The sequence below is a fragment of the Periophthalmus magnuspinnatus genome, chromosome 5, assembly GCF_009829125.3.
Source record: "Periophthalmus magnuspinnatus isolate fPerMag1 chromosome 5, fPerMag1.2.pri, whole genome shotgun sequence".
NCBI classification, from domain to species: Eukaryota; Metazoa; Chordata; class Actinopteri; order Gobiiformes; family Gobiidae; genus Periophthalmus; species Periophthalmus magnuspinnatus.
Window position 1 is genome coordinate 21274392 of NC_047130.1, and position 26374 is coordinate 21300765.

Sequence of the window (26374 nt, forward strand, 5' to 3'; positions counted from 1 at the left end):
CGAGAAAGAGGCTTTTAGCTGTTGGAAAAGCAAAACTGGATACGTTGGCGACACAAACGCAATTTAATAATCTGGTTATTAGAGCCATATGAACCATCTCACACTCTGAGGACTTCAGGGACCGGCCTCCTGTTGGTCCCCAGAATCAGGACTAAACAGGGAGAATCAGTGTTTCAGTTTTATGCAGCTAAAACCTGGAACAGTTTTCCTGAAGATGTGAGACAGGCCTCTACTTTGACAATGTTTAAATCCAGGCTATAACAGTTCTGTTTAGCTGTGCAGGTTTTTACTCTGCCTCTTCTCTTTTAATGTTAATTTTATTATGATTATTTATGTTTTGATTTGTTGTATTGTGATTTTAATGTCTTTCTTATTCTGTAAAGCACTTTGAATTACTTTGTGTATGAATTGTCCTATACAAATAAACTTGCCTTGGTAATGAAGTTTTATACACACACCTACTCCTGTTTTTAAAGTTTTAATATGGACTTGTTTGTTTTTCTGTTTGTATTGTATTTTAAACAGGGCACCCATTAAAAAGAGAGCCCAAGTGCACTCATTGGTTTCCCCCGTATAAATAAAAAGAAAGAAAGATATTATTTGACATTAACCTGCCGAGGGACTGAAGAAATGAACCTAGACGGCTATAATTTTTACACATTTACATCTAAATATTCACTCATGCGCTGACCACTTACAAATAAATAAAGAATAAGAAATGATTTGTGCGTGCTGATTCTACATAACTGTAATTATCTGGAATTCTTGTAAGTTTGGATATGTGATTTTTACATCGCTTCACTTTTAGACTGAAACATCTGGCAAAGGGACTAATGAAACGAGCTCAAATCAGCTAACAGCACCATTTGACATGGTTTTAATTAGTGTGCAATTTCACTTTTTAAATAAATAAATAAAAAAGTTGTAGTTTTTTCAGCTGCACAGTTTTGATTACTTGTCTCTGAATATTAACTCTCTGAATAACACAGGATTCACAAAGCAGCATTTGGGTCATTATGAACTGTGGATATGAAAAAAACAAAACTGGAGCCCTTTGTTTTCCTCGCTGGAAAACCACCAAATTTCCAATAAAAGACTCCAAATATATTCCCTCCCGTTCCCATGTAAGCAGCCATACAAACCAAACAGACCCCTGGAGGATTCAAACCACTCACCCTCCTGCCCCGGATGGGACGACTGCTGCTCCAGGACAGGCCGAGATCGGACCGAGCCGGAACCTGGAACAACCGGTTTGGACAAGACAGGAGCCAAGAGAAAAGCAGAGAATGAGAGAAGAGAGAGGGGAAAATACTAGGCAAATTACTGTTCAGCAGAGGTGGGCAGCACTGAGTACGTTTCTACTTTTACTCCAACTTAAGTAATATTTGTATTGAAATAACAGTACTCTTACTTGAGAAAAACTAAATCACTTGTGGGAAGAGTAATGGAAACTTTTATTTCATTATTGCGTCGCTCCTTTGAAAATATTTTTGTATAATTTTGTGCATCATTTAATATTTTGACCAAATCGCATTAACTTCAAATTATAGATCAGATGTTACTCTTTAAGTTATTTTTACTAGAATGGTCATTTTTCTGTACCACTACTTTGTACTTACACTTGAGTAGTATTACTTTGAAGTAATGTTGCTCTATTTTTTGGCTACTCTACCCACCTCCGCTGTTCAGTTAGTAAAGTCATTCCCAAAGTGTCGTACAGAAGTTTATCAGTGTATCTCAATGCAGTATACACCGATCAGGCAAAACATTATGAACCACGGAAACCTGGTCGTCATAATGTTATTGGTTATGAGCACCTGCATAATATGTAACACTATATTATGCCACATTCAAGCTTTTGAAGTACTATACCTTAGCACGGGTAGTATTTTAAGGTAATGGATGTGTCTTAATATAATAATAATGCCATTTATATAGCACTTTTTGGACACTCAAAGAAGTTTTACGGTGCATTATTCATTCACTTTACACTTGATGGATGATGGTAAGTCACAGCTGCCCTGGGGTAGACTGTTGGAAGTGAGGCGGTCAAGCTACGCCGTCAACCCCTCCGACCACCTCCGACTAATCACTCACACGCCACATTCATACATAAGGTTTAGATCTGGATTTAGTCCCAGTTGACTCCTGATTTCAAAACCACCACTAACTTGTTCAGTAAGTTAAAGGTCCCATATTAAGCAAAATTGAGTCTTGTGAGCTTTAAGCCATGTTATAATGCTGTTACCTCCTCAAAAACAGACCTGGAGTTGTGCTTTGTTTCATTCATGCAAGTTTGAGTACCGGTAATCATTTATCTCAAAAGCTCAAAATGCTCAGTTCCACCTTGTGATGTCATGAAGTGGTAAGTTTCAAGTTAACAGCTCCTTTTACCTTTAGTTCAGAACAGATTGCAAATTCCAGGGCTGAAATGATCCAAATGATTCTAGTGAAGGTGTACGGAGTTTAAAAACACAACAGAGCACTTCCTGTATTACCACATGACATCACGAGGTGGAACAGTGTTTTGAGTTTGAGAGATGAACTCAGCTTAAATATGGAGGGTCTGTGTGTTAAATATGTGTAAATAAAACAAAACACAACTCCACGTCTGTTTTAATGAGGAAATTATAACATATATCAGAAAATAGTGTAATACGGGCCCTTTAAGCTACTGCAGTACTGTAGTTGATAAGATTGATATACCTGTTATGAGCCATTGTCTGCCATCACCAATGCTGCTATGATTGAGCTTTTTTATTCATATGTTTTTGCAATACAGGTCAGTAATAATCTTTCCAATAAGAAGCCCTCAGTTTTGACCAATCAGAGGCAAGACTGACTCATCCTTCATTAACTTTTGAGGTGTGATGCATTTATGAAACATGAGGCTTCTCCTGTGTGTGTCTCTGCATATTTATCTACACGCTGTCTCATCACTGTGTTTTGGATTCTACCAGATTCTGTTATGACACGTAGTACAAATTGCAGATCATTTGATTATTATAAGACACATGTTATTTCATTTAGCGAAAACATTTCCAGATAAATCAACTGCTTTCAGTCGTGCAGTTGGATTGAGAACCCCAAAGGCTGGATACATGAAAAACTATTATAAAAATCCCATTATGTCTCCAACTATATATATATATATATATATCTTCTCATAAGAATAGTTCAAATTAATTATGACAAAAAAAAAAAAAAAAAATCTAAGGTAAAATGTAATAATAACTACACCTTTAGTAGCATGAACAAAGACATAACTGATAATAAACCCTAACCATATAGACTGTATGTATAAATGGACATAGCTAATGAACGCGCTTCTGCTATTTCAACACTGGCTACAATTCACTTTGCATTGAAAAGCTGTCAGCTCTTTCTCTGTAACTGCTGCTGTCAGACTCGTCATTTTGGTCTTAAAACGTCCATATTAACCCGCTCTACAATCCTGGTATTTTTATTTCGCTATTGTAAATCAAGATATGAACATTTATAATCTACCCACTAGCGTTAGCCACAGGTTTGATAGAGATGGGGCGTTACCTTCAACAACCTGGCTCCGGATTGGCTCTCCGGTTGCTATGATACTCGCGGTCGGCTCCAAATTCGCCTTTAAAACGGCTAGCCTCGATGGCGCTATGGGTGATGTCGTACTCACTTAGTCCACTTCTTTATACAGTCTATAATCCTAACTCCTAACACTTAACTAAGAAATGACTGAATCTAAATAATTCTTAAACAATTTGTTCATTATGAAATAAAGTCTTAATTCATGTTTTACTAAAGCTAATTAAATTGTAGTTATTATAAAGTGGTATCTAATCAATCAATGAGAATTCAGACGGTAATATCAACATATACAGACTTTCTAATCTTAAAACGTGAATGAAGAGTCCGTCCAAGCAGATTATCACACAGGTTTTTGGCAGTCAGCCCCAGAGCAGCTATGGCGACATGGGAGTGTGGGAAGTGAATGAATAATGGCCTATTGTAGCTCTGAAAACCTTGTGAAGCGCCAAGCCATTATCATTAAAACTATATTAAATCAGTCTAATATTTATAATACAATTACTGGAACATTTGGCCACTAGTTTGAAACGCTCATTATTCAATTAACTTTGAAATTGAAAGTGTGTGGTAGCAAGGCTGCTATTAAATGCTACTCCCAACATGGTCTATTCACGGACTGGTTTTTGTAAGTACTTTGATTTGATACACTCCAGGTAAATAAAAAAAATATTCTGAAGAATGAATTCTCCCTAAGAACCGTTATATGATGTCTTGAGTGTGGATTGGGACGTTTAGCCATGCGTTGGGTTAATGTTGTACTTCACTTGAACACATATGCTGATGGTATGCAATCAGCGGTTCTTTTTCAAATGTTCAAATGTTAGCCTGATTGCTCCTCTGGCTCGTGGAAGCATATGTGAAGTATGTGAGTCATGCAATATCTCCGTATGTCCCAGTGCAATGTGCCGGAGACGAACTCACCTCCGCACGCTGCCAGACGCCAGATGGACCGGAAGAGACACAAAGAGGAAAACGTCAGTCATTTAAAGCAGAGTGCGGAGGGTAGAATGTAAAGCACAGATTATTCAATGTATATACTGAATATGCAAAAGACTTAAAGCTGAAAAACAGACTAAAATAAAAGCATGTTTTTGTTTTTTCATTTTGTTTCAGTTTATTGGACTGACAAACTAAGAGTCTTTACTGTGAGTGGGCTTGTATCTCCACAGACCTGACTCTTATTTGTCCTGTAGGAGCATTACCTCCTGCTTGTTTCCATGGAAATGTTGTTCCTTTGGCTATAATCTTGCACAGTATCACATAATACTTATCTATCTCCATATAAAATGTTCCAAAGTATGATTTTTTTCTGGAGTATTAGTATTATTAAAGTTAAATTCTGTCAATTGCACACAAGTTTTTAAGAGGGAACAGATTTTGCCATTCATCCAAACAGCTTCTTTAGTTCTGACATGGTTCTGGTAAATCACTGCCTTATATCGGAGCTAATTACACCCCTAGTAATGTAAGAAGTATTTGTAATTAGTTAATTAATTAATCCATGCAACTATAATATTGAACATAGATCATTATTTTACATCTGTTCATTGTAAACCACAATATTGTCATAAAATGGAAAAAAGCGAGCGGTATCACAAGCTTGTTAATCTTCAAAAACACTCTGTCAAGAAGAGAGCATGTTCATCTCAACAAATTAAATAAATGAAGTTGTTAAATGAATATACTGATTTGCCCAGGAAAAAAGAAATCAGCCTGCAGTAGTTTGTCAATTATCAGCAAAGCAAAAAAGAGCAATTTCAGACTCTTCTATTTACCGACTGAGCAGAGAGCAGGATCATAATGAAACTAAAACTACAAATGTTTTCTGGAAGGAAAGTGAGAATAAATAAATCCAACTGTTCGTGGATCAGATATAGTAAATGACATGCAGGCCGTGTCTGCAGAAGCACTCGCTCTAAATGAAAACTTATCTATGCTGATGGTAGTGATGGAGCATGGCTTTGAGACTGGGCCTGTTTCTTCACTTTAATATGTTTGGATTTTATCTGGAGTTCATTTTGGAGCATTTTAGTCAAAAATGAAAAAGTAAATCTTAGACTCACCACAGTGCTGGTTCATCTCTGTGCGGACGTACTCGCGGATCTCATCCTCCTGAAAACAGCGTCACACTTGAGTCAAAAATATACAGCTCGCTTTCAGAATGAGGAAAAATTAGGACTGGTGCCATGGATATTAAAAACGTAAAACTAAATGTTATATATTTTGAATGGGAAAAGTCCTTCAGATGTTGTAGATAACAGATAGCTGAGACCTAAGAATACAGTGCCCACCCACATACTGGCACAGATTTATCTTTATTAATACAGAAAAAGCCCGATGAGAGGCCCGGGCTCTTTTTTATGAGCGCACTTTTAAAATACAGAACAGAAGAAATACAAACAAAAAATTGACTGCATAGATCCATTTAAAACATTAAAAACAGGAGCAGGTGTGGTTATAAATGTCTAACACTGAATTATTAAAGTGCATTAGTGGCACCAATGCATCAGTTTTACATGTCCTTGAAATGTATTCAATTTTTGGGAATTATGGTTGTTAGAATGAATAAATGAATAAAAAAAATTAAGACTAAATAAATAAATTTAATAATAATAATAATAATAATAATAATAATAATAATAAACACCTTTTTGAATTTACATCAACTAACATGTTTTTATTCTGTTAAATAAATATGTGTAAATATTCCAAATAAGGCTTTTTCAGTAAGAGACTATATTTTTTAAAGAATACCTCATATGTGGGTTACATTTTTTGATGATTTATACAGGTTGCATCAGTGGAACAAAAGTTGAGTGCATTTTATCAAGACATAAGAACTTAATTAATACCATAGCCCTGACTTCTAACCCAAACCTCTTAATTAAGTAGTTACAAAGCCTAAATCCTTTTTAATTAACTATGTGTTCATGGTGAATTAAGTCTATGTTTATGCTTTAATAAGGCTTCTTTATATGTAGTTAGTTAAAGACCCTGTACATGATGTAGGTGGTTAAGATGCCGTTTTTGAAAATAAAGTGATTTATCAAATAATGGTAACTCTCGAAAACTACTGCACAAAGTAACTGTTTATCCTGTGTACCAGCATTAATGACAGAGTGTATTAAGTCATTATAAAGTGTACGGCTGGTCAGTCCACAGTGCGCCCGGAGGTGAGGAGGCGGTACTGACCGTCATGCCTGGCTCTCCTCTGTCTCCCTTGGCTCCATCTGGCCCCAGCTCCCCCTGAAAAAAACATGGACAGTTTTGAGTTTACATACAACCCACTGAGACTCTCCCACTGAGGACTAATTTATTAAACCTGGGGCAATGCAGCGTTTGACCTCAAAAGATAAAAAGGATGTCAAATAAGAACATGGAGTTAAGTGCACGCGGCTTCACAGTAAATAGACTTTCAAAAGGGCTGGGCAATAATCACAAAAAATATTACCTTTATATAATATATTTTTTACCATCCCAATGACATTAATCACGCGATATTATGGTAATCTGTCAGAAATAGACTGATATGCCATTTCTTTCATGGTGATGCCGATTGTTTAGAATCCAGAGAAACCGGTGGCTGATAAGCTGATATTTTGGGCCAATATGTAAGGCTGATTTTGAATTTTGTAATTTAACTTTACTACAAACTCACTGTTGTCATGTTTTGAATAGTTATCTCTTTGCACATAAGTGTTGAACAGAGCTTCATATGGATCCTTTAGGCAGCATTCTTTAGGTCGATTTGCTAAAAAGTGCATCTTTAATGAGAAATATGCTAAAAGGTGTCTGTAAATGTAATAGTTGAAACTGAAGTATTGCACAAAACATGAATGGACTGTAAAAGTAACAACAGGAGTGCAGAGATATTACTTTGTAGACTACTTTTATTTGTTTTTTTAAATGTATTTTAAATCAGTCCTTGTCCTTTTGCAGTAATTTTAATAGTTTTTAATTATAAATTATGTACTCGATATCCAACTTTTTCTATGATTCTTTTTTACACTGGTGCAGTGGGTTGAGCTTGCACCCATAAACCAGAGAATAGCTGGTTTGAACCTTGCTTAAATGTATACTGTTGTTCTGTGTCCTTTAGCAAGGCATCATTCTGCTGGCTAGTTAAGTAAGTGAAAAGCCAACAGAGTTTTTTGTTTACTTATTGAGGAAGATTTAAAAATATCACATTAAAAAACAGAACAAAATACACTGTTATTGTTAATTCCTACTCACTGGCTCTCCGCGCTCTCCTGGGATTCCTGGGATACCTCGTGGACCGACCATGGCTGGACCTAAGGGCCCTCTCTCCCCCTGAAAGGAACACAGACAAAGAACAGAATGAGTTATTTTGGGATTTGAAGACATGCCAAATCTCCTGTTCTTACCAAAACATGTTGTCTTTGATTAAAATAAATAGTAGAAAGATTAAAAAAGATACAGCACAACACTAAATGAGGGAATGCAAATAAGCAGAATAGTAACAAAGGTTAAAAGTACACTGTGTATCTTTTCTGCCACCTACTTGTCTCCATGATGTTATTGTTTTGCCTGGAATGTTCCACATGTTCCTGAATGTTCCACATTTCTTCAATCTGCATTTCTTCAAAATACAGATCTGTACCTTAGCATGGTGCTGTCACCTGCTTGTCTCCATGGAGAAATTAGCCATGCCGTTGAACATAACAGGCAAAGCAATAACATCTAGATTTCTATGTGATGGATCCCCTCACCAGAAAAGCTACCAAGTGCATCTTTAAATTAACAAAAAAAAGCAGTAATACAACATCATACTCTCTGTGTGATGAACATCTTCATTTGTACCATTTGCATACATGACTGCTGAAATGACGGTCTCTTCTGTACTGTATATTCATGTAAAATGTGGTGCTTGCGTCTCTGGCCTATTTTTGGTTGTTTTACGTCACTACAGCTCTGGCCTCCTTTCTGGCTACATCAAAACATTAGATTTGGAACATTATGCAAGTAGGCTGGATCAAGAAAGCACCTCCGTCTAAAACAACAAAAACTACATTTTAATATCGTATATCTTCTTCCTGTCTACAGTTTTATTTATTCAATTACATTTGGCAGAAGACAGGACAAGTCTCAGTGAAGGTCCATCAGACCGTCAAGCTCCTCAAAAGAGCTGTAAAATCAAATAAGGATCAGTCAGGTGAAAGTGAGGTTGGACTTAAACAGAGCAGGAATACAAATGAATGGAAATGCTTTGATCCCAGAATGCATTTTGGTTCTCACACTGAGTCATTCCTCAAGCGGCTCCTCACGACCTCGGCTAGTGAGAAGATGCATCGATTTTGGAGTTTGGCAGTTCTGTTGGTGCATTCAAAAGGTAAAAGTGACGCAAGTTTGTGTAAAAAGAACAGTAATTTCTGTGGTAACTAAAGGAATTATTTACAGTATAAAAGTTTACTGCGATTTGAAGAGAAAAGGCAGGGCAGAACTCTAGTTCAGTAATGATTTTCTAGTCCATTGGGAGGACGTCCTTGGGGAACTGATGGAGGAAAGTTTGGGCGAGACGGCTGCTCATGCAATCAGGTCAGGATAAGTGAAAGTTGTTTTTTGTTGTTTTTTGAGATCTCTATTCAACAAGTGGCTTTGCTGCAAGATTATACGGCAGAAGAAGCATTTGGACCATTGGATTTATATAGCGCCTTTCAAGACACTCAAAGTGCTTTACTAGGACTGCAAGATGAATCACAATCAAAACGAAATTGTAATTTGAAAGGAAGCAACTATCAAATCGCAATTTTTCAGGTCCCAAAATTAAATCCAAAAACGCAAACAAAAAATCTTATCTTGTGCAAAAATGAAAACTGAAATGTGTTCCTTGTATTACTTTGTCAGTTCATATTTCAGTCTATTTGTCATATCCTCTGGATGTATTTAAAATGTAAACTTTTAAACAGAACCCTATTATTAAAACATAAATCACAGTGCTTGTTAGAAAAATCAGAATTCACACAGCTGCCCTGGGGTAGACTGATGGTAGTGTGGCTGCCAATCTGTGCTATCGGCTCCTCTGATCACCACTCACCCCCTCCACACACCCACCCACACACACACACACACGCACACACACACCACATTCATACCATTTAGAATTAAATTGTTCGTTTTTGTTGTGGTGGCTGTTGTTTTTTTATGAAACAATTTCTGTAATTGATTGGAGCAACGCTTGTAATCATGATTAAATTTGATTATTGCAAAGCCCTGATAAGTATTGCTAAGAGCAAGCTCGTGGAATTAGGGTTTAAAGCTGGAAATGAAGTAGCAGTGATGAACAATACAACACATCTGTTGGCAAAGACAGTCTAATTTTCCCATTTCTTTAACGTGCTCTGTAACACAAACACTGTAAATAAGGCTCTGTTTTCATCTGGTAAATGAGACTCTATGTAATACATATATTTGTATCTGTACCTTCTGTCCCTGAAGTCCCTCTGGTCCAGAGGTTCCAGCTGGTCCCTGGGGTCCAGTCAGACCTGGAGGCCCGTCTGCTCCTCTGGGACCTGGGGGGCCAGGGATGCCTGGTGGGCCCTGTGTAAAACAACCATCATCATCACCATCATCATCATCCAAGAAACATCATTCTCTGCATTTGACCCATCGTTCAAGAAGAATTATACTATGCTTTCTTGGGGTATTTTGTAAACCATAATATACGTAGATTATGATTTTACGCAACCTTGATATTAAAGCTACTTATGTTCACTGACTTCCTATTTGGAGCAAGCAGCAGATTTTCTGAATAATACAGGACTACTCAAACATCCACGAATCCATCAAATGAACAGCGAACACCGTTATAACATGACTCAAGCCTCATAAAAGTGGATTTTAGATAATATGTCCCCTTTAAACCAGTACCTCAGGGCAGTCAGTGAGGTACAGCAGGTGACTCCAGGGCCCAAGGGCCCATTTCAAGATTACTGTAGTTGGAGAATAAAGCAGGATCATTGAGGAACAGATAAAATGTCTTAATTTGAAAGGTGTGAGCAGTGATTGTTGACAGACAAATGCGACAGGCTGTGATTGGCTGACAGAAAGTAATGGGAGATATGGGAAATACTTCTTCCTGGTTTAATTCACAGACTAATTACAGTAACTAATGTTGTAAGATCAAAAAGGCACCTACCCGTTCACCTTTCTCTCCTTGAGCTCCTTTGGATCCAGACACTCCGTCAAAGCCTCGATCTCCCTGCACACACACACATACGTCGGTTCACCATGATTATTGGCAACATTCCATTGACTTACATTCTTTTTCTGGAGACAGATCCAAACCTTAACCATAATCGCTACTTGCCTAACCTGAACGTAAACTCTAACCTTAAACACACTGTGCCACATTGTTAGTGACTTAAAAACATGAAAAACAGAACTAGTTATTTCTAAACTTTTTGCAGTGGTCCACATTTATTTTTCATTTTACGTTATGCATTCTGAGCATACTAATTATTCACCATGATGAGTTTATCTTTTCACAACTTTCAGAGACCAATTCACTGCTGACGGTAAACCCAAAAACAACTAGCACGCTGATGCACACTTCCTGATTATCAAACAATAAAACGCTTTATAATTGGATGCAGACAGCATGCAGCGGACATATTTTTTATCTCAAGAGATGATTATACAATAGATCTGTATTAGGGCAAGACAACTTTTATGGAAAAATACAAAAAAAAAAAAAAATGTTGTGGATTTAATCATTTACTCATGAGGACCTGGTTTTTGTCCTCATAAAGGAACCAGGGCACACACACACACACACACACACATCTCTTCATTCATGACCTTTTCAGACGCTCATGTTGATGTTTTGTTTGTATTATCGCACAAACCTTTGGTCCGACAATTCCCTCTTTCCCTGGACTACCGAGAGCACCGGCAGGACCAACATCACCCTGGAAGAAAACACGAGAGTTAAACCAAAAATAAGACATGAAACATATAAAGTAGAAACAGCTTTTATCAAACCTGTTCTCCCTTTCTCCCTGGTAGTCCCGAGCGGCCTGGGATACCACCATCTCCCTGAAGAAAAAAAAAAAAAAAAAAAATCAACCATGTGCTTGCTTGTTTCTATGGAGATGCTGTTGCTTTATCCAGAATGTTGCACAGTATGGCATTAAACTTATCTATCTCAGTGGAGACAAGTCAGTGCCACTAGGTCACATGTGTCAAACTCAAGGCCCAGGGACCAAACGCGGCCCGCCATGTCATTTTATGTGGCCAGTGACAAGGTAAATTTAAATGTATGACTGTCTTAAAATGTCAGTTTATCAGAAGTTATGCAGTTACACAAACATATTTTTTATATCTTTGCAAATTTGAGACAAACCATTTTGCTGATGTGGCCCTTGGTAAAATTGAGTTTGACACCTCTGCACTAGGACAAGAGAGGTAACTCCACTCCCACAAAATTCATGTTTTTTCTAGTAATTTCCTTCTACCAATAAAAACTCCAACAATGAACAACTTTCTAGATAGATATATTGAAAGGTACACTACAATTTATAGTGGAAAAAATCAAAAATTCATCTTGAGAGACTCCCGCTGGAAGGTTCAGCGAGTGGGCGGACCAATCACAGAGCAGCACTGATGTGTGTAGAAGCCAAAGGAGTCACAAGAGTCCAAGTGAACCAAAACAAACATGGTCACACCGACAGACTTTCTTCAGCCTATTTTAGCAAAAATATGGACTATTTTGTTTGTGAAAATGTGCAGGAGATAAGTGTTTTGTACATTAGTGGACAGGGAAGATATCTGTGCTTTTCTCTCAACAAAAGTTAGATTTTTTCATCTTGTTCTGCTGTTGGGATGCTTTGACCAATCAGATTCAAATATTCTTCATGACGTGCTGCGTTTCCTGATCGCTTTCAGTGAGAGCCGTTCCAGATTGATAAATGTGTAGCCCTCACTTCATCATACAAAATTAAGATTGGTCACTGTTGTTTGGCCATGGAGCTAATAAACATGAATAAATGTGAAACTGCGATATTTCTTCACACACAAAAATTTTATATTGCATCCCCTAATGAATTCTGAATTCTGAATTTCACCTTGGGGATAAATCAAGTCTTTTTTTCTTTTTTTAAATTTTGAATTCATACCTTGTCTCCTTTGGGTCCCTCCCCTCCACAGACACCTTTAGGTCCTCTGTCTCCCTGGAAAAAGAAATAAAAAAATAAAAATCTAAAATAAAAAAACAAACAAACATGTGCGCAGCAGGTCACATGGGACAGATACATAGTGGCACAAGTGGCAATGACGCAGGAGAGAGGAAGTACTGTTCTGATTATAGGTTCTTAGTATAATGAAGAAGTAGGACCAAATACAGTCTGAAAAGGACACGCAGAAGGGGGTTGAGCACATTTATCCTTTCTTTGTGATATATAATGGCAAATGACGCAAATAAGAAAGTCTGAAGTAGTTTTTCCAGCTAAGAGTTTGATAGCTCATCCATAAAAGTTCATTTGAAGAGGTCTATGTAAAGAGGACTGTACATGTGCTTCACGATAATCACAGACAGAGGCTTTGTGAATAAATGTTTGACAGAGAACAGTATGTGTATTTGGTGAAGCGGTGGATAATGTGTTAGTTTAAAATAATGAGCAGAGTTGGGTTGAATAGCCAAAATTTGTAGTTTAGTACGAGTAACTTTACTTAAAAATAGTATTACTTAGTAGAATAAACTGAAATAGTCCGAGAGCTGGAAGAAGAGTTGGGTTTACCATCAGTACAGGACCCAGAGACATGGACCCTTAAGACACTGTAATAGTATTGTCCATTTTAGTTTCGTCACAGTCCAGTCAGGCTACGCTTCTGTTGTAGGGAGTATTATACTTCAGATGACATAGGCAAAGATAACAAGGACAGAGCTGCTTGAGAGTGACCCAAATAATAACTAAAGTAAATATAAAAAGTATCATCTGCTTCTTCTGACTGTTCACACTTCATTGCAATTAGACAAATCACCTGTCACTCACACGGAGCATGACAGAGGCTGACCAATAGGAGGAGTGGGTGGGAAACGTGAGGTGGAAATGTGAGGCTGGTCACCGGTGAATCTCCTCGAGTTCAGATGAGTGTGACTGACAGGTGGATCAGCCAATCAGGGACATGTCCATATCAAATCAAATATGACTGCTTACGAGAAATAAAGACAGGAAAAAAATATCACAGGGGACTGAAAAACACTCCAGATTTCTGCCGAATCAATGAGCGAAGCACTAAACTTTTAATCTGAGGTGACCAATGAGGCTATTTTTTCACATGTGTAACTAAAATAAACAAATTTGATTGGACGATCATGTTTGAGCCAGACCCGTGGGATGGCAGAGGGGGTAGCGACTAGTGTTGTTCTGATTCCAATTGTTGTTATTGTTTTTAAAAAAAAAATCTAATCCAATACCGATACTTGGCCTGAATGTACTCGCCGATACCAGTCCGATTATGTGAAGAAGTGATTAAGGCTGTTCGGTTTTGTTACAGTACAAGTGCAAAAAGTAACTCTAATTAAAATCTACAAGAATAAATGATATTTTGAGGACTAAAGGGTTTGGGTCAAATGTATAATGGTCTTCATCATGAGTAGTACTAATGTAAGCCCTTCTATTTTTCTACTTTTTAGCACTGATCATGGATAAAAACAGCCATCAGGACTTGTAAAAAGACGCTCATCCTCGGAGAACATAGCTAATTCATTAACAGCTTCACTTTATGTCATTATTTTACCAAGTTCAGTGTCCACATCAAACGCTAAATGAGCGTATCAAAGAGGTAACACAAATGTCTTTTCTGTCATTATTTGCGTGTTTTAAGTGTTTGCAGAGCCTCCACAGCCTGCATTTAAGCTGCTCTGAGCGTTGGCGGTAGCATTAGCCGCAGACATCAACAGCGGCAGTGCTCACATCTAAGAACGAGATCACAATTGGATTTTTTTTCACCATCTCACCCAGCCCTACTTTAAAGGCTAAAATTTGAAGGATGAGGATGAAGCAGTAAGAAAGGACTTTATACTCCTACAGGCTTTGTGTTTATATTGCAAGAAAAATCTCAATATAAAGTCCATGTATTTGATAATGACCTACAATACACTCTTATTATTTTTCTACAAGCCTGTAACTTCAAATACATTTTGGACATGTTTGGCAAAATTGCTAGTATCGTATCATAGCTGTAAGACCCAACTGGACCCGGGGGCTATGTTTGAAGTGAATTACAGCCTGTCTGTTCCTCCACTGCATCCATCATATCGCGCCACACCTCCACTAGCCAAACCACCACTCAATTTTGTTCAGCAATTCAAATAAATGAACGACTGCTATCCAAAAACACCTACACTTGCCTTTAAGCTAAACATTACAGGGCTGCAGAAGGCCCTCTCCTCCTCCTCTCCTTTGTTTTGCTTTTTAATCCTTTGAAAATCATATCAAATTCATGGCATTATTGAGCTGTGGGCGCCATCACTCATGCTTGAAAGATGTGTCAAGGTTGGTCTGGGCACTAAATCTATAGATGGAAAAACACACAGTAAAATGAAAATACCTTGATGCCTCGTAGCCCAGTGATGCCAAGCTCGCCCTTGTCGCCTTTACGTCCGGGAAGTCCGTCTTTTCCTGGTAAACCCTAAAATAGATATTAGAAATAGGTCATATGCTAATCGGTGGGTGCTTTTACATAGCCAGTAAAAATCAGATAAAATCATCAAAAACTCAGTAATTAGATTTGAGTTTTGGTGTGTGTTTATATGAGAAATATAAGAGAAATCTGATAATCAAACACACCAAGTGACAGTTAAAGGTCCTTGTATTACACAAAATGGACTCTTTTGAGCTGTAAGCCATGTTATAATGTTGTTCTTTCATCAAAACCATAATTGTTTTTTGTTTCATTTACACATTAAGTAATCCTTTATTATTAGTCTGTCTACATCTCCAAAATTCAAAATGGTCTGTTTCCCCCTTGTGATGTCATGAAGGTAAAGGTAATTTTCAAGTCAATGGCTACATTTTACCTTTAGTTCAGTAAAGTTTGGCAAATCCAGGGCTAAAATTATCCAAATGATTCTAGTGAAGGTTCAATTTCAATTCAATTCATTTATTTTTGTAACGCCCAAAATCACAACAACGGTTGTCTCGAAGGGCGTTCATGTTTTGGTTGATGGGGGAAACCGGAGTAACCGGAGGAAACCCATCCAGACACGGGGAGAAACATGAAAAACTCCACACAGAAAGGCCTGGCGACCCGGGATCGAACCAAACCCTCTTGCTGTGAGGCATGAGTGTTGAAGGTGTGTGGATTGGAGCACTTCCTGTGTTACCACATGACATCACAAGGTGGAACAGAGTGTTTTCAGTTTGAGAGAAGAACTCAGTCGAAAAATGCTGCATTAATGTGTTAAACATGTGTGAATGAAACAAAACACAAGTCCTTTTTGATAGAGAAAACAACATCATAACATGAATAAAAAAATAGTGTAATATGGGCCCTTTAATCAGTGGAGCTTTATGCTGTTGTCTGTGTTCAAACTGTGTTTTCTAAACCTGCACAGGTTTACTGTTTACATGACCTTTCATTAATCTGACAACTCCAGAAATCAGATAATGATCAGATTTGGAGTAAGCTAAAAACAAGGACGATAGTCAATAGACAATTACCAGTGGTGGAAGGTAACTAAGTACAAATAGTAAAGTACTGGTACTGTACTTAAGTAGAATTTTTAAGTATCTGTACTTTACATAAGTACATTTTACTTTTTACTTTTACTTCATTACATTTAAGAGCATCTGCACTTTCAGTACTTTCTACTCCACTGCATTTTTTAACTGGACTGAAAAGTAAAAAGTACTTTTCATATCATTTTCAGGGTTTATTTTTATCATGTTCACAGTAAGAAGATTTTGATTTTGAGCTTCTGCTTTGAGCAAACAAAAATAAATACACAAAATTCATAAGAAAAGTTAAGAAATTGATTTGTATTGATCAAAATATGTATTATTTTAAATCAATATCACTACATTTAAGACTAACAAATTAACAAGACTTGTGTGAAATACTACTTTTTACTCTTGAAGTACATTTTTACTTTTGTTGATTTTTTCATGTGATACTTTTATTTTACTTGAGTAACTTTTTACCTCTGTATCTGTACTTTTACTTAAGTAACAAAATTGAGCTCTTCTTCCACCACTGACAATTACCCATTTATTTACCTCCTCTTATTAAAAGATATTTCAGCCTTCTTCAAATAATTACCTCCCTAAGGGAATATTTGAAATTCATATTCTTGACATTCTCCCATCAACATTCAAGCCAATCAAATATATAAGAAGTAATGATACAGACTGACCGATTCTCCAGGTACTCCCGGCTGGCCTGCTTCTCCCTGTAGTGAGAACACACAATGACAGTAATTATAATGGTAAAAATGGCTCTTTTCTGCTCTAGACTCTCTTTGGGTTTAATGATAGACATCTCAGCACTTACCTTCTGACCGCCTGGGCCTCGAGCTCCGGGGAAACCAGGTGAGCCTCCCTCTCCTGGCTCCCCTCTCAGGCCCTATGGCACAACAAGGGGGAAGCATTGTACAATAACTATAACAACTTATTGCAGAGGAAAAATCAAATAAAACAAATCTAAAATGAAATAAATTTAAATTAATATGACTCCAGACTGGGAGAGACTTATCCATGCATTTGTCTCTAGTAGGTTAGACTACAGTAACAGTCTGCTCACTGGCCTCTCCAAACGAGCGTTAAAACAGCTGTAGTAAGCTTGAGCATTTGCTAATTTGCAGTACACACTTGTACTCTGCCACTTGTCACTGCAACATTCATGCTGCTAATGCTGATTTTTTTTTTTTTTATATGGAGCAGAGACATGTTTCATGCTGCAAATAATAATCAGGCTCTAATTTTATCCTCAAATCAGTATAATAATAATAAAAAAAAAAAAGATTATATTTTAAAAAGTTGTGGTATGAGAGACTGATAGACTGTAAGTGTGCAAGTATTTTTTTCATTTAGAAATACAAAATGAGAAAAGCACTGTAAATAAAAATGTATTTAAAGCACAAGTCTATTATTAACCCATGTTTTCCTCGCGCAGTACAAGTTGTGTCCAGTGTGTAAAAGTGTAAAAGTGCAGATCTTCACTTACCGTCACATTCATTTTCTATGGGGAATGAGTCGAGCCGCAGTAAAATAAAATCAATATTTCATTGTTTATTTTAAAATACCTGTTCTCCTGCAGGACCATCTTGGCCTTTCAGACCCTTTTCTCCCTGGATCCCTTTCGGTCCTCGGTCACCCTAAAACACAGAGACATACATAATGCATGTAACTTTTCCAAAATATATATTTTAAAAAACTACAGGATGTTACCCAGTACACTGGAAAAATGGCATTGTTCCACAGTCTTGTTTCAGTAGGTGATTTCAGTTTTATTGAATTAGATAATCTTTTTATAATTAAATCTTTACTTAACCAGGAAAGTGCCAGTGAGATTCTGAGATCTCTGAGTTCTGGCCAAAAGGCATCAACAGCATCACCCATGGACAAAACACTTCACATAAAACACAGTTATGAAACAGACAATACAAAATGTTTAGGAGAGATCAACTCACTTGTTCTCCTTTGTTTCCCTTTTCTCCCTGAGGTCCTCCCACCAGCACAGTGTCGCCCTGTGAAAGCAACATACATTTTAAACAGTCAGTTTACTGCAGTCTAAGTAAATAAATATCTCTTAAATAGCCCATATTACACTATTCTCTGATCTATCTTATAATGGTTTTTCCTCATCACAAACAAACCTGGAGTTACAAAACAAAAACTCCAGGTCTGTTTTTGAGGAAGTAACAACATTATAACATGGCTAAAAGCTAAATTTTGCGTAATATAGGACCTTTAAATCTAAAACATCTCTTCAAATTGCGCAGTATTACACATTGATTTTGTGATGACTAAATGGCTAATATCTCCTAACTTTCAGCTCTCGTGTTGCGCTCCAGGAGAGAACAGTGGGGGGACAGATGAGACATGTGCAGTTCTTCACCCCTGATTAGCTGGTTCAAATAGAAATATGTCACAATTCCCAGTACAGTGTTAGCCACGCGTTCCCAACACATTTAATTAGGTTTAACTTACGTCACCAGGAATTATGAAAAAGTGGTCAGTTGTTCAGGCTAATGTTGAATTTATTATTTCTTTGCCCATTGAAAAAAACTACATAGGACGGTGTAGTTAATCAAATTTTAACTGATACTGAGATTCAGTCATGTCAAATTATCAATAGCTTGGATCTTTTTAATGGAGAGGTCCACAGCCAGTCCTCTATCAGTAAAAGCAAGTGGTTTGGAGCAGAGTTCAGACTTTGGAATAAATTTGACTATTTTCAGTGATAAATGGCTCTGATTAAAATGTCTCGTTTATGTTCAGGAAATTAATACTGAAAGTAATTTTATATTTTGCTTGCTTTTAATGAGACAAAATACACTCAAATCTAAAATCTGAATCAATCCATACAGGGAAAAGGAATCCTGTTTTTTGTTATATCATCCAGCTCTATACTTACAAATGAATCCCACACTGTGAGAAAAGTGAGCATTAATGAGTCGTACAGAGCGGACAGCAAAATGTGCCTGTACAAAGCTGTGTATTTATAATATTATATAATATATATATATATATATATAATATTATTTATTCTGCACTCCTCTGTTTTAATGTTCATTTTATGATGATTATTTATGATTATGTATGTTGTGATTTGTCTGTATTGTGATTTTAAGGTATTTCTTATTCTGTAAAGCACTGCGAATTACTTTCTGTACAAACTGTGCTATACAAATAAACTTGCCTCACCTATACAGGTGTAGAGTATTTTATCATTCATATTTTTATTTTTACAACCTGCTACTGTTGGTTATTTTACAGCTTCTTTACAGTTAAAGGCTTTTCAAAATAAAACTCCTTTACACACAGAAACTTAGAAACAATTACTTTTTATTAAAACATGAATCCATGCAACAGTTATCACACATTTCACCATAATGAATCCATTTAATTGCAGGAACATGTGCATATTTGAACACACACTGGAATATGTTTAAAATATGTGTAAATCTAATCCTCTGGCATCTTATTGTACAGGTCACATACAGTGTATTGTTTCACTTGTGTAAATCTCAACTATGGCATTTACAGATTTAGTATTGTTATGTTCATCGTAGATTTGAAACAATGCATTATAGACTATGGACCTACATCTAAAATGTTCTAATCACTCCAAACTCAGCACAGTGCAAGAGTTAACAAGAGAAATGGGCAATATTTTACCTCTGTGGAGCACCTAAGAGCCTCTCGACACCTGAAAACAAAAAGCACAAACATCAACATCAAATCCAATTGTTTCTAATTTAAAAATACACATTACCAAAAATGTCAGATGTATTTCATTTCAAATATTTACCTTTTACATAAACCCCAGGCTCCTCCTTCCTCTCCCACATGTGCAACCTGCAAACACAGGTTATACTGCCTGTTTCTCAGTCATGTGTGACCAGTGATGTTAAATATAATCATGGGTTAAAATGGCTAAGAGGATAAAGAGGACATGTGTCTTTAGTTTGAAGCACAAACAAATGTAATGTAGTTATGTTTTAAGGTGCTACTTACCAGAACGTCTCAGGGTGCAGTGGAGGGTTAAATCCATCTGGCCACTACACTTCAGGCCACAGACACAGATATCTGCAAATCCACCACGCAATCAATAATTTGCACCTTTGAATAAATATGATGACAGGTTTGCAACAAATCAGTACTAATACAACATGCAGGTGTTTCCTCTGAGAAAACATGTCTGACAAGTTATATTGGGTAGGTAGCGAAAGAAAAATATAAAATCTGTCAACTGGACAAAACATTGTGAGACGTTTGGCTGCTCATTCTAGCTGCTTCTTCAGTTCTGGTCAGATTACTGGTGGACACAGATATTGGGTAAGTAGATTATTAGCTCTAGTTTTACCAGCCTGTTACTAATATATTTGCAGACCCATCCTAAGCTCGCTGCACACTGACTAAAAATAAAACATTTGCCCCTAATATAAAGGATTACACTTACCTCTTTACAAATGGAGAAACAAAGCCCGAGCCATGAGTACATTTGATGACTCAGTGACCTCCTTCCTTGTTTTTCTCAACATAAATCCAGTGAAGATGCAGGTTTGGTGAAATCTGAGCTGAACTCAGACTTCTCTGTCATGAAGCAAAGACCCAGCGCTCCAAGAGAATAAATATTGTACTATACCGTAAATTCAAATATATCGCTTAAGTACTGTTGAACATTAGTGTATTTCTGCAGTATTTGTTTTACAGTGCAGTTTTAAAGCTGACCACAGAACAGTCTGTGTAACCCTGAGCTGAAGAAGGCTGATTGGATATTAAGATGCACAAACCTTTTCTCCTTTGTCACCTTGTGGCCCGATGTCACCCTGAGGAAAGAAAAAATACCAGCGCACTTCAACTCCTCATTCAGGCGTGTCAATTTAATTCAGTAATTTACATGGGCAAACCGCTTTGGGCCATGCAGATAACATGACAGTATTAAAATATGAACAGAAAAATGCTTTGGGCGGTTCACCTTGTCACCTCGAGTACCACGGAGACCCGGAGCACCCTGTTGGATGAATAAAAGCAGTGTTATGTTTAGGAGCGGTAGGAAAAATGACCATTCAGTTTTGAAATCCCTGAGGGGCTTTGTGCTTGGTCAGCCACAACAGAAATAAATAATAATTCAAAGATTTCTCCCGGGGCTGTAGTGTTGATTAAACAGAGAGAGTAGGGTGACTCAGAAATGGCCATGTTTTGAGCACAAGAACAGGATGTGTCACTGTTGTTTATGGGGAAATGACAAATTGGTTTATCAGAACTGGATGAACTGAATATATTTTTGTGATTTATTCTACTTATATAATTCATATTTTTTAAAGAGATATAATAAGTTATAACTAGTTTGACATTTTTATTGTACTTTTGAGCTACTGCGGCCAAGTAATTTCCCTCTTGGATCAATAAATTTGTCGTGTTCATAAAGGGGAACTAAACACTGATTAAATCCACATTTTTTTGCTACTAAACTGTGTATATGGTGTTTTAACAGCATTAGCCTTCAGTGGCCAATGCAACTTCAAGTTGGTGACATTACACATGGCTGCCATGATTACAACCAGGTGTTTCTGATTACAAACATCTTTATACCCCCTTCCCCTCTCTCTCTTCATTGCTCCTCAGGCACAGAACAGTTTAGTAGCTCTATTTCAAATGTGTCTGATATAAACTGTTAAACTAATACAAGTATACTTTTACAGAACATGTCAAAATATTACATTTTCAGTTCATCAAATCATTAGTTACAATTTTGAGGGTTTTAAAAGAAAAATAAGTTAACAAAATCCAATTTTTAATACACTTACTGTTGCTCCTCTCTCTCCATCTGCACCGGGACGACCGTCTTCACCCTAAGAACATTTCAGAAAAAAAGTCATAATATTACACTAATTGGTAATCATTAGCAGATGAAGGGCAAGTCTTACCCTTGGTCCTGTGTCGCCTCTCTCTCCTCTGGCGCCTGGTGTACCCACCCCCACCTCTCCCTGGATGCAGAAGAAAATATATGAAAATGATATTGTTTATATGTAAAAATAGATCAACAAATGTTTCTCTTCTTACCTTGTCTCCTTTCGACCCATTTGTACCAGGCGCGCCCTTCAAGAAACAAGAAACAACTCAGATTTGTTTGTTATGTACAGGTCCATTATTAGGTCATAAGGTGGGAATCAATTAAAAAAAAAAAAGAATTATTTGGTAATAAATTGATTTATTGATTGATAAATTGTGATTAAAAACACGCTCAAATTCATTATAGTTAACCACGATTGATTAACATGGAGTTGATAAAATTAAAGAGATTCAGGAGCAGAACCACACCTCCACCAACTTCCTCCTGCTCCTCTCCGGTGAACCACAACCCGGCAACACCGTCTGTCTACGCTCCCTCGACCCCGCCCTCCCACCATGTGTCTCTTGTTAAACTTTCAGCCTAAGGACCTCACCATCTAGCGAGGGTCCTGAATCGGTCCTGAAACCGCCACATCTATTCACATCATCAATAAATATCTCTATCGTATATCATGGTTGTGGCGTGGTCCTTGCAAGTTAATGTTTTGACAAAGCTATAAACAGCCTGTGTGTTTTGTCCATCGCTTGCCATGGGCCTATGAATGAACAATACTAGCCTGTTATTTTATACTATACCACATGATTAACAGAAAGGCCAACACATATGTTACTGGAATACACTGTAGTCCATTTAACATTTAGGCCTGTTCTTCATGTCCAGGAGCAGGTGGTGTTCAGCCTGTCAATCATAAAAATCCCAGTGGAGCTCTGCCTTTAATAGAGATGCTCGTCTAACCTCCATGTTGCATTTGATGGACTCAGAACGACCCGTTTAATGAGAACGGGAGATCGTTTGTCATAAAAAACAAAGCACGAGTCAAAATCCAAACAGCGGAGCGGACTGTCAAAGTTTTACAATGCCGTGTGCGCTCATCACACACACATGCACACCCCCTCGCATACATGCACACACACCCGCGCACACACACACACACACGGGAGAAGAGGAGGCGTACGGAGGAATGGGAGCAGACAGACACCAAAGCTCGGGCGCACATAATACGACTGTCTTCATGGTGCGCACACAGAGGGGAGGGTCAAATTAATCGGTGTGTCAATTAATTTAAACAAGATTAAACGAAAAAAATGGCACAAATAGTTAGTTAATGAGTTAATTTTCCCAGCCCTAGGAAGCCCTTGTTTGAGATTTATTTTACACTTTTCTGTACTTCTACACTTCAAATATGTCTGGTTTATAAATGCAACTACTATGTCCATATTCAATAAATAAATACATATTAAATGTAGAGGACTCACTGCTTCTCCGGCAGGACCAGCGGGACCTGGACCTCCTGGGTTTCCTGCTCGACCAGGAAAACCTTGAAGACCCTTTAAAAAGTATAATTTCACACATTAAAACTCATATCACATTTTACGTATATATTTACATCTTTATGCAATACAATCGTTACTTTAATAGTGTAATGAACCATTGTGGGTAAAATCATGCTGACAGACCCGTTCTCCTGGGGGTCCTGGGGGTCCCGGGGCTCCGTTCTCTCCTCTGACTCCTGGGACGCCGTTGTCTCCGGACTTTCCCTGAAGACCTGGAGGACCAGCTGGGCCTGGAAGACCTGGATCTCCCTAAAAATGAAGGAAAGATGAATAAAGGCCAATCTACACCAGAGTGCATCATTAGAACTAAACAAGCACTAAAACAGGACTTGAAAAGGGCCAAATTAGGTTCACATCATGACTAAACTGGGGCCAAACCAAACCCAACCAAGACAAGAATGAATGAGATAAGACATTTTTGACAGTGTGTCCTTATAGTTGGTGCAGTGTTGACTTGTTGTTGCATTTAACCGCTGAACATTAGACTCAAATCAACCTACTTTATATAATATTTTAATGCTGAAACTTTCCCAAATTCTCCATCGAAAGGACTGGAATTTCCACTTAACCGGAAGTGCTACTACAAAGAAAATGCGGTTTAGTTGCATTTACGAAAAAAGCGAACAGAGCGAAATAAGGTCAATACTGTTAACTGTAGAAAAACAAATATGGAAAATTAATCCCATACATTTTTTTTAATACTCACTTTTAAACCTGGAGGTCCAATGCGTCCAGCTGGACCGGCTAGTCCTATGCCTTTCTCTCCCTGTATAAAATAACAAATATATGCATTACAAATCACAAATATACAGTTTAATAACTTTCATCATTTTAATATGACATTGTACCTTATCTCCTTTGGGCCCTGGAGATCCTTGTGCTCCCTGTAAGACCCAACAAAATCATCACAAAATCAGACGAAATGATTTGGTTCTTCAGATTTGCAAAAGGACAACGGCACTATCATCATAATTCAGCTGGAGCCTCTCTCATCCGTCCTGCTTAGCGTCCTAGTGTTGTTGTCATTACATGTAAATCTGTCATTAACCTTCAGTATAACACACAATCAGAGCCCCATTATCTCTCAAGATTGGCCTCAAATACAATGAAAAAAACTGTCTAACTGGAGCTGACAATTTGAATATAGATGGATGGCTTTAGACACAACAAACACATTAATCACATAACGACAAGCTGATCATGTTTTAACATCTTAATTGCACGAGACTTTGGTTCAGCTGCTGCTGTTGTAAAGAGCTGTACAGATGAAGTTTGATTGATTGAGTAAAAACGCATTGTTAAGTGCAGGTAATTAGGGGAGTGATTTATTTATTTATTTTTTTTAATGTAATCAAAGTAAAGGCAGGTTATTAGACACAGCATGTTTAATTTACTGGATAGAATATATTTGCTATCGTGTGGTTTATTGACCAGATTGTAAGCTTATTGCATTTCAAGGCTGTATGATAAAAATGAAAAGAGAATACAAAATGGTAGTTTAAATTATGACTATGATTATTTTACTTGGAAAAAACATGTTAATTTTTCTATATAATACTATTAATATGTCTAACTACAAATTATATCCAAAGTCAAAGGTGAATTTATATTGTAATTTAGACTATTATGATGCTATTATAAAGTTTGGCTAATTGGTCAATATCAACATAAATTATTAATAGTCAGACAATGTGATAAAATTTAGGCTATACATATTCAGACCACAGCAGAAATGATAAGCTATATATTTAGGTTTCTTCTTCTTTTTAAATGTATTTATTTTTAATACAAACAAATACACAACTTCATATTTGTCTCTAACTGTGTCCGAATGTCCACACTATTCCCTTGTTAGGGTGATATTTAGAGGCGGCAGTGTCCGAATATCCAGTTGGTGAGAAATGAGTGCACTTGAAATTTCCCACAATGCACCTTGAAAAGTAGTGGGCATCAGTGGTCACTAAACCGGTCAATGTAGACCACAATGCAATACAAAAGGAAAAAAACACAGCATGGCGACATGTCTTTAACTGGACACAACACGACTGAATGTGAACAGACAGAAGTGCTGGTTTATCGCACGATTGATCAAAGATTATGAATAAAACACACTTAAATAAATCGTTATGGTGTAAAGGTGCTAGTCTTAGCTTGATCTGTTAACGGAGTGATAATCTCCACACGTCAGATAAAAAATTCATTAACTTTAGCTCCAGCTTGTCAAACATTTGTATGGTTAATATTAGTCCATAAATATTTGTGTGCCCGTCGGGATCCTCGCTTCTACTGTTTTCCCTGTTGTCTCTCCCTTCTTTCTGTGTTGTCTGTCTCTCCTCCCACCTGGACATCAGCTACTACCTGCAGTATAAGAAGTCAGTTCGTCGTTGCTACTACTCCAGTTAGTAGATGCCTTTGCCAACAAAAGACAAGTTGTACTACAATGCTTTGTCCCGTGTCCAGGTGCCTCGGTTATTATTTTTGGAAGCTGCTTGCCTGTCTACCTGCATTCCTGTCCCCTACCGGTCTGCTTGCTAGCCAGCCCAATACCTATCTGCACCTCTGGACCAGCCTGGACAATAAACAGTTGAACTACTTATGGCTCCTAAGTAAAACTATGACAGTGCCAGTAGGATCTGATCATTATTTATTACAGAAATCAAGTTTTATCAGAATTTAGCAGACTTTTTGCACTATATAGTCTG

The 26374-nt window shown here is 37.3% G+C and overlaps 1 protein-coding gene across 1 annotated transcript in view; it reads right to left on the reverse strand.

The window, feature by feature from the left end:
* col7a1 (collagen, type VII, alpha 1) overlaps window positions 1–26374 on the reverse strand; it is a 166336-nt gene that overhangs the window by 31529 nt on the left and 108433 nt on the right. The window contains exons 93-116 of the mRNA XM_055221855.1: window positions 24521–24556; window positions 24379–24438; window positions 23796–23921; window positions 23595–23666; window positions 22329–22364; window positions 22193–22252; window positions 22073–22117; window positions 21241–21276; window positions 21056–21091; window positions 18227–18283; window positions 17840–17911; window positions 17089–17160; window positions 16952–16987; window positions 15148–15228; window positions 12711–12764; window positions 11578–11631; window positions 11442–11504; window positions 10733–10795; window positions 10018–10134; window positions 7810–7887; window positions 6769–6822; window positions 5640–5688; window positions 4498–4506; window positions 1176–1238 (exon numbers count right to left, since the gene is read on the reverse strand). Coding sequence (XP_055077830.1) covers window positions 1176–1238; window positions 4498–4506; window positions 5640–5688; window positions 6769–6822; window positions 7810–7887; window positions 10018–10134; window positions 10733–10795; window positions 11442–11504; window positions 11578–11631; window positions 12711–12764; window positions 15148–15228; window positions 16952–16987; window positions 17089–17160; window positions 17840–17911; window positions 18227–18283; window positions 21056–21091; window positions 21241–21276; window positions 22073–22117; window positions 22193–22252; window positions 22329–22364; window positions 23595–23666; window positions 23796–23921; window positions 24379–24438; window positions 24521–24556 — 1429 coding nt within the window. The remainder of the gene's footprint in view (window positions 1–1175; window positions 1239–4497; window positions 4507–5639; window positions 5689–6768; window positions 6823–7809; window positions 7888–10017; window positions 10135–10732; window positions 10796–11441; window positions 11505–11577; window positions 11632–12710; window positions 12765–15147; window positions 15229–16951; window positions 16988–17088; window positions 17161–17839; window positions 17912–18226; window positions 18284–21055; window positions 21092–21240; window positions 21277–22072; window positions 22118–22192; window positions 22253–22328; window positions 22365–23594; window positions 23667–23795; window positions 23922–24378; window positions 24439–24520; window positions 24557–26374) is intronic.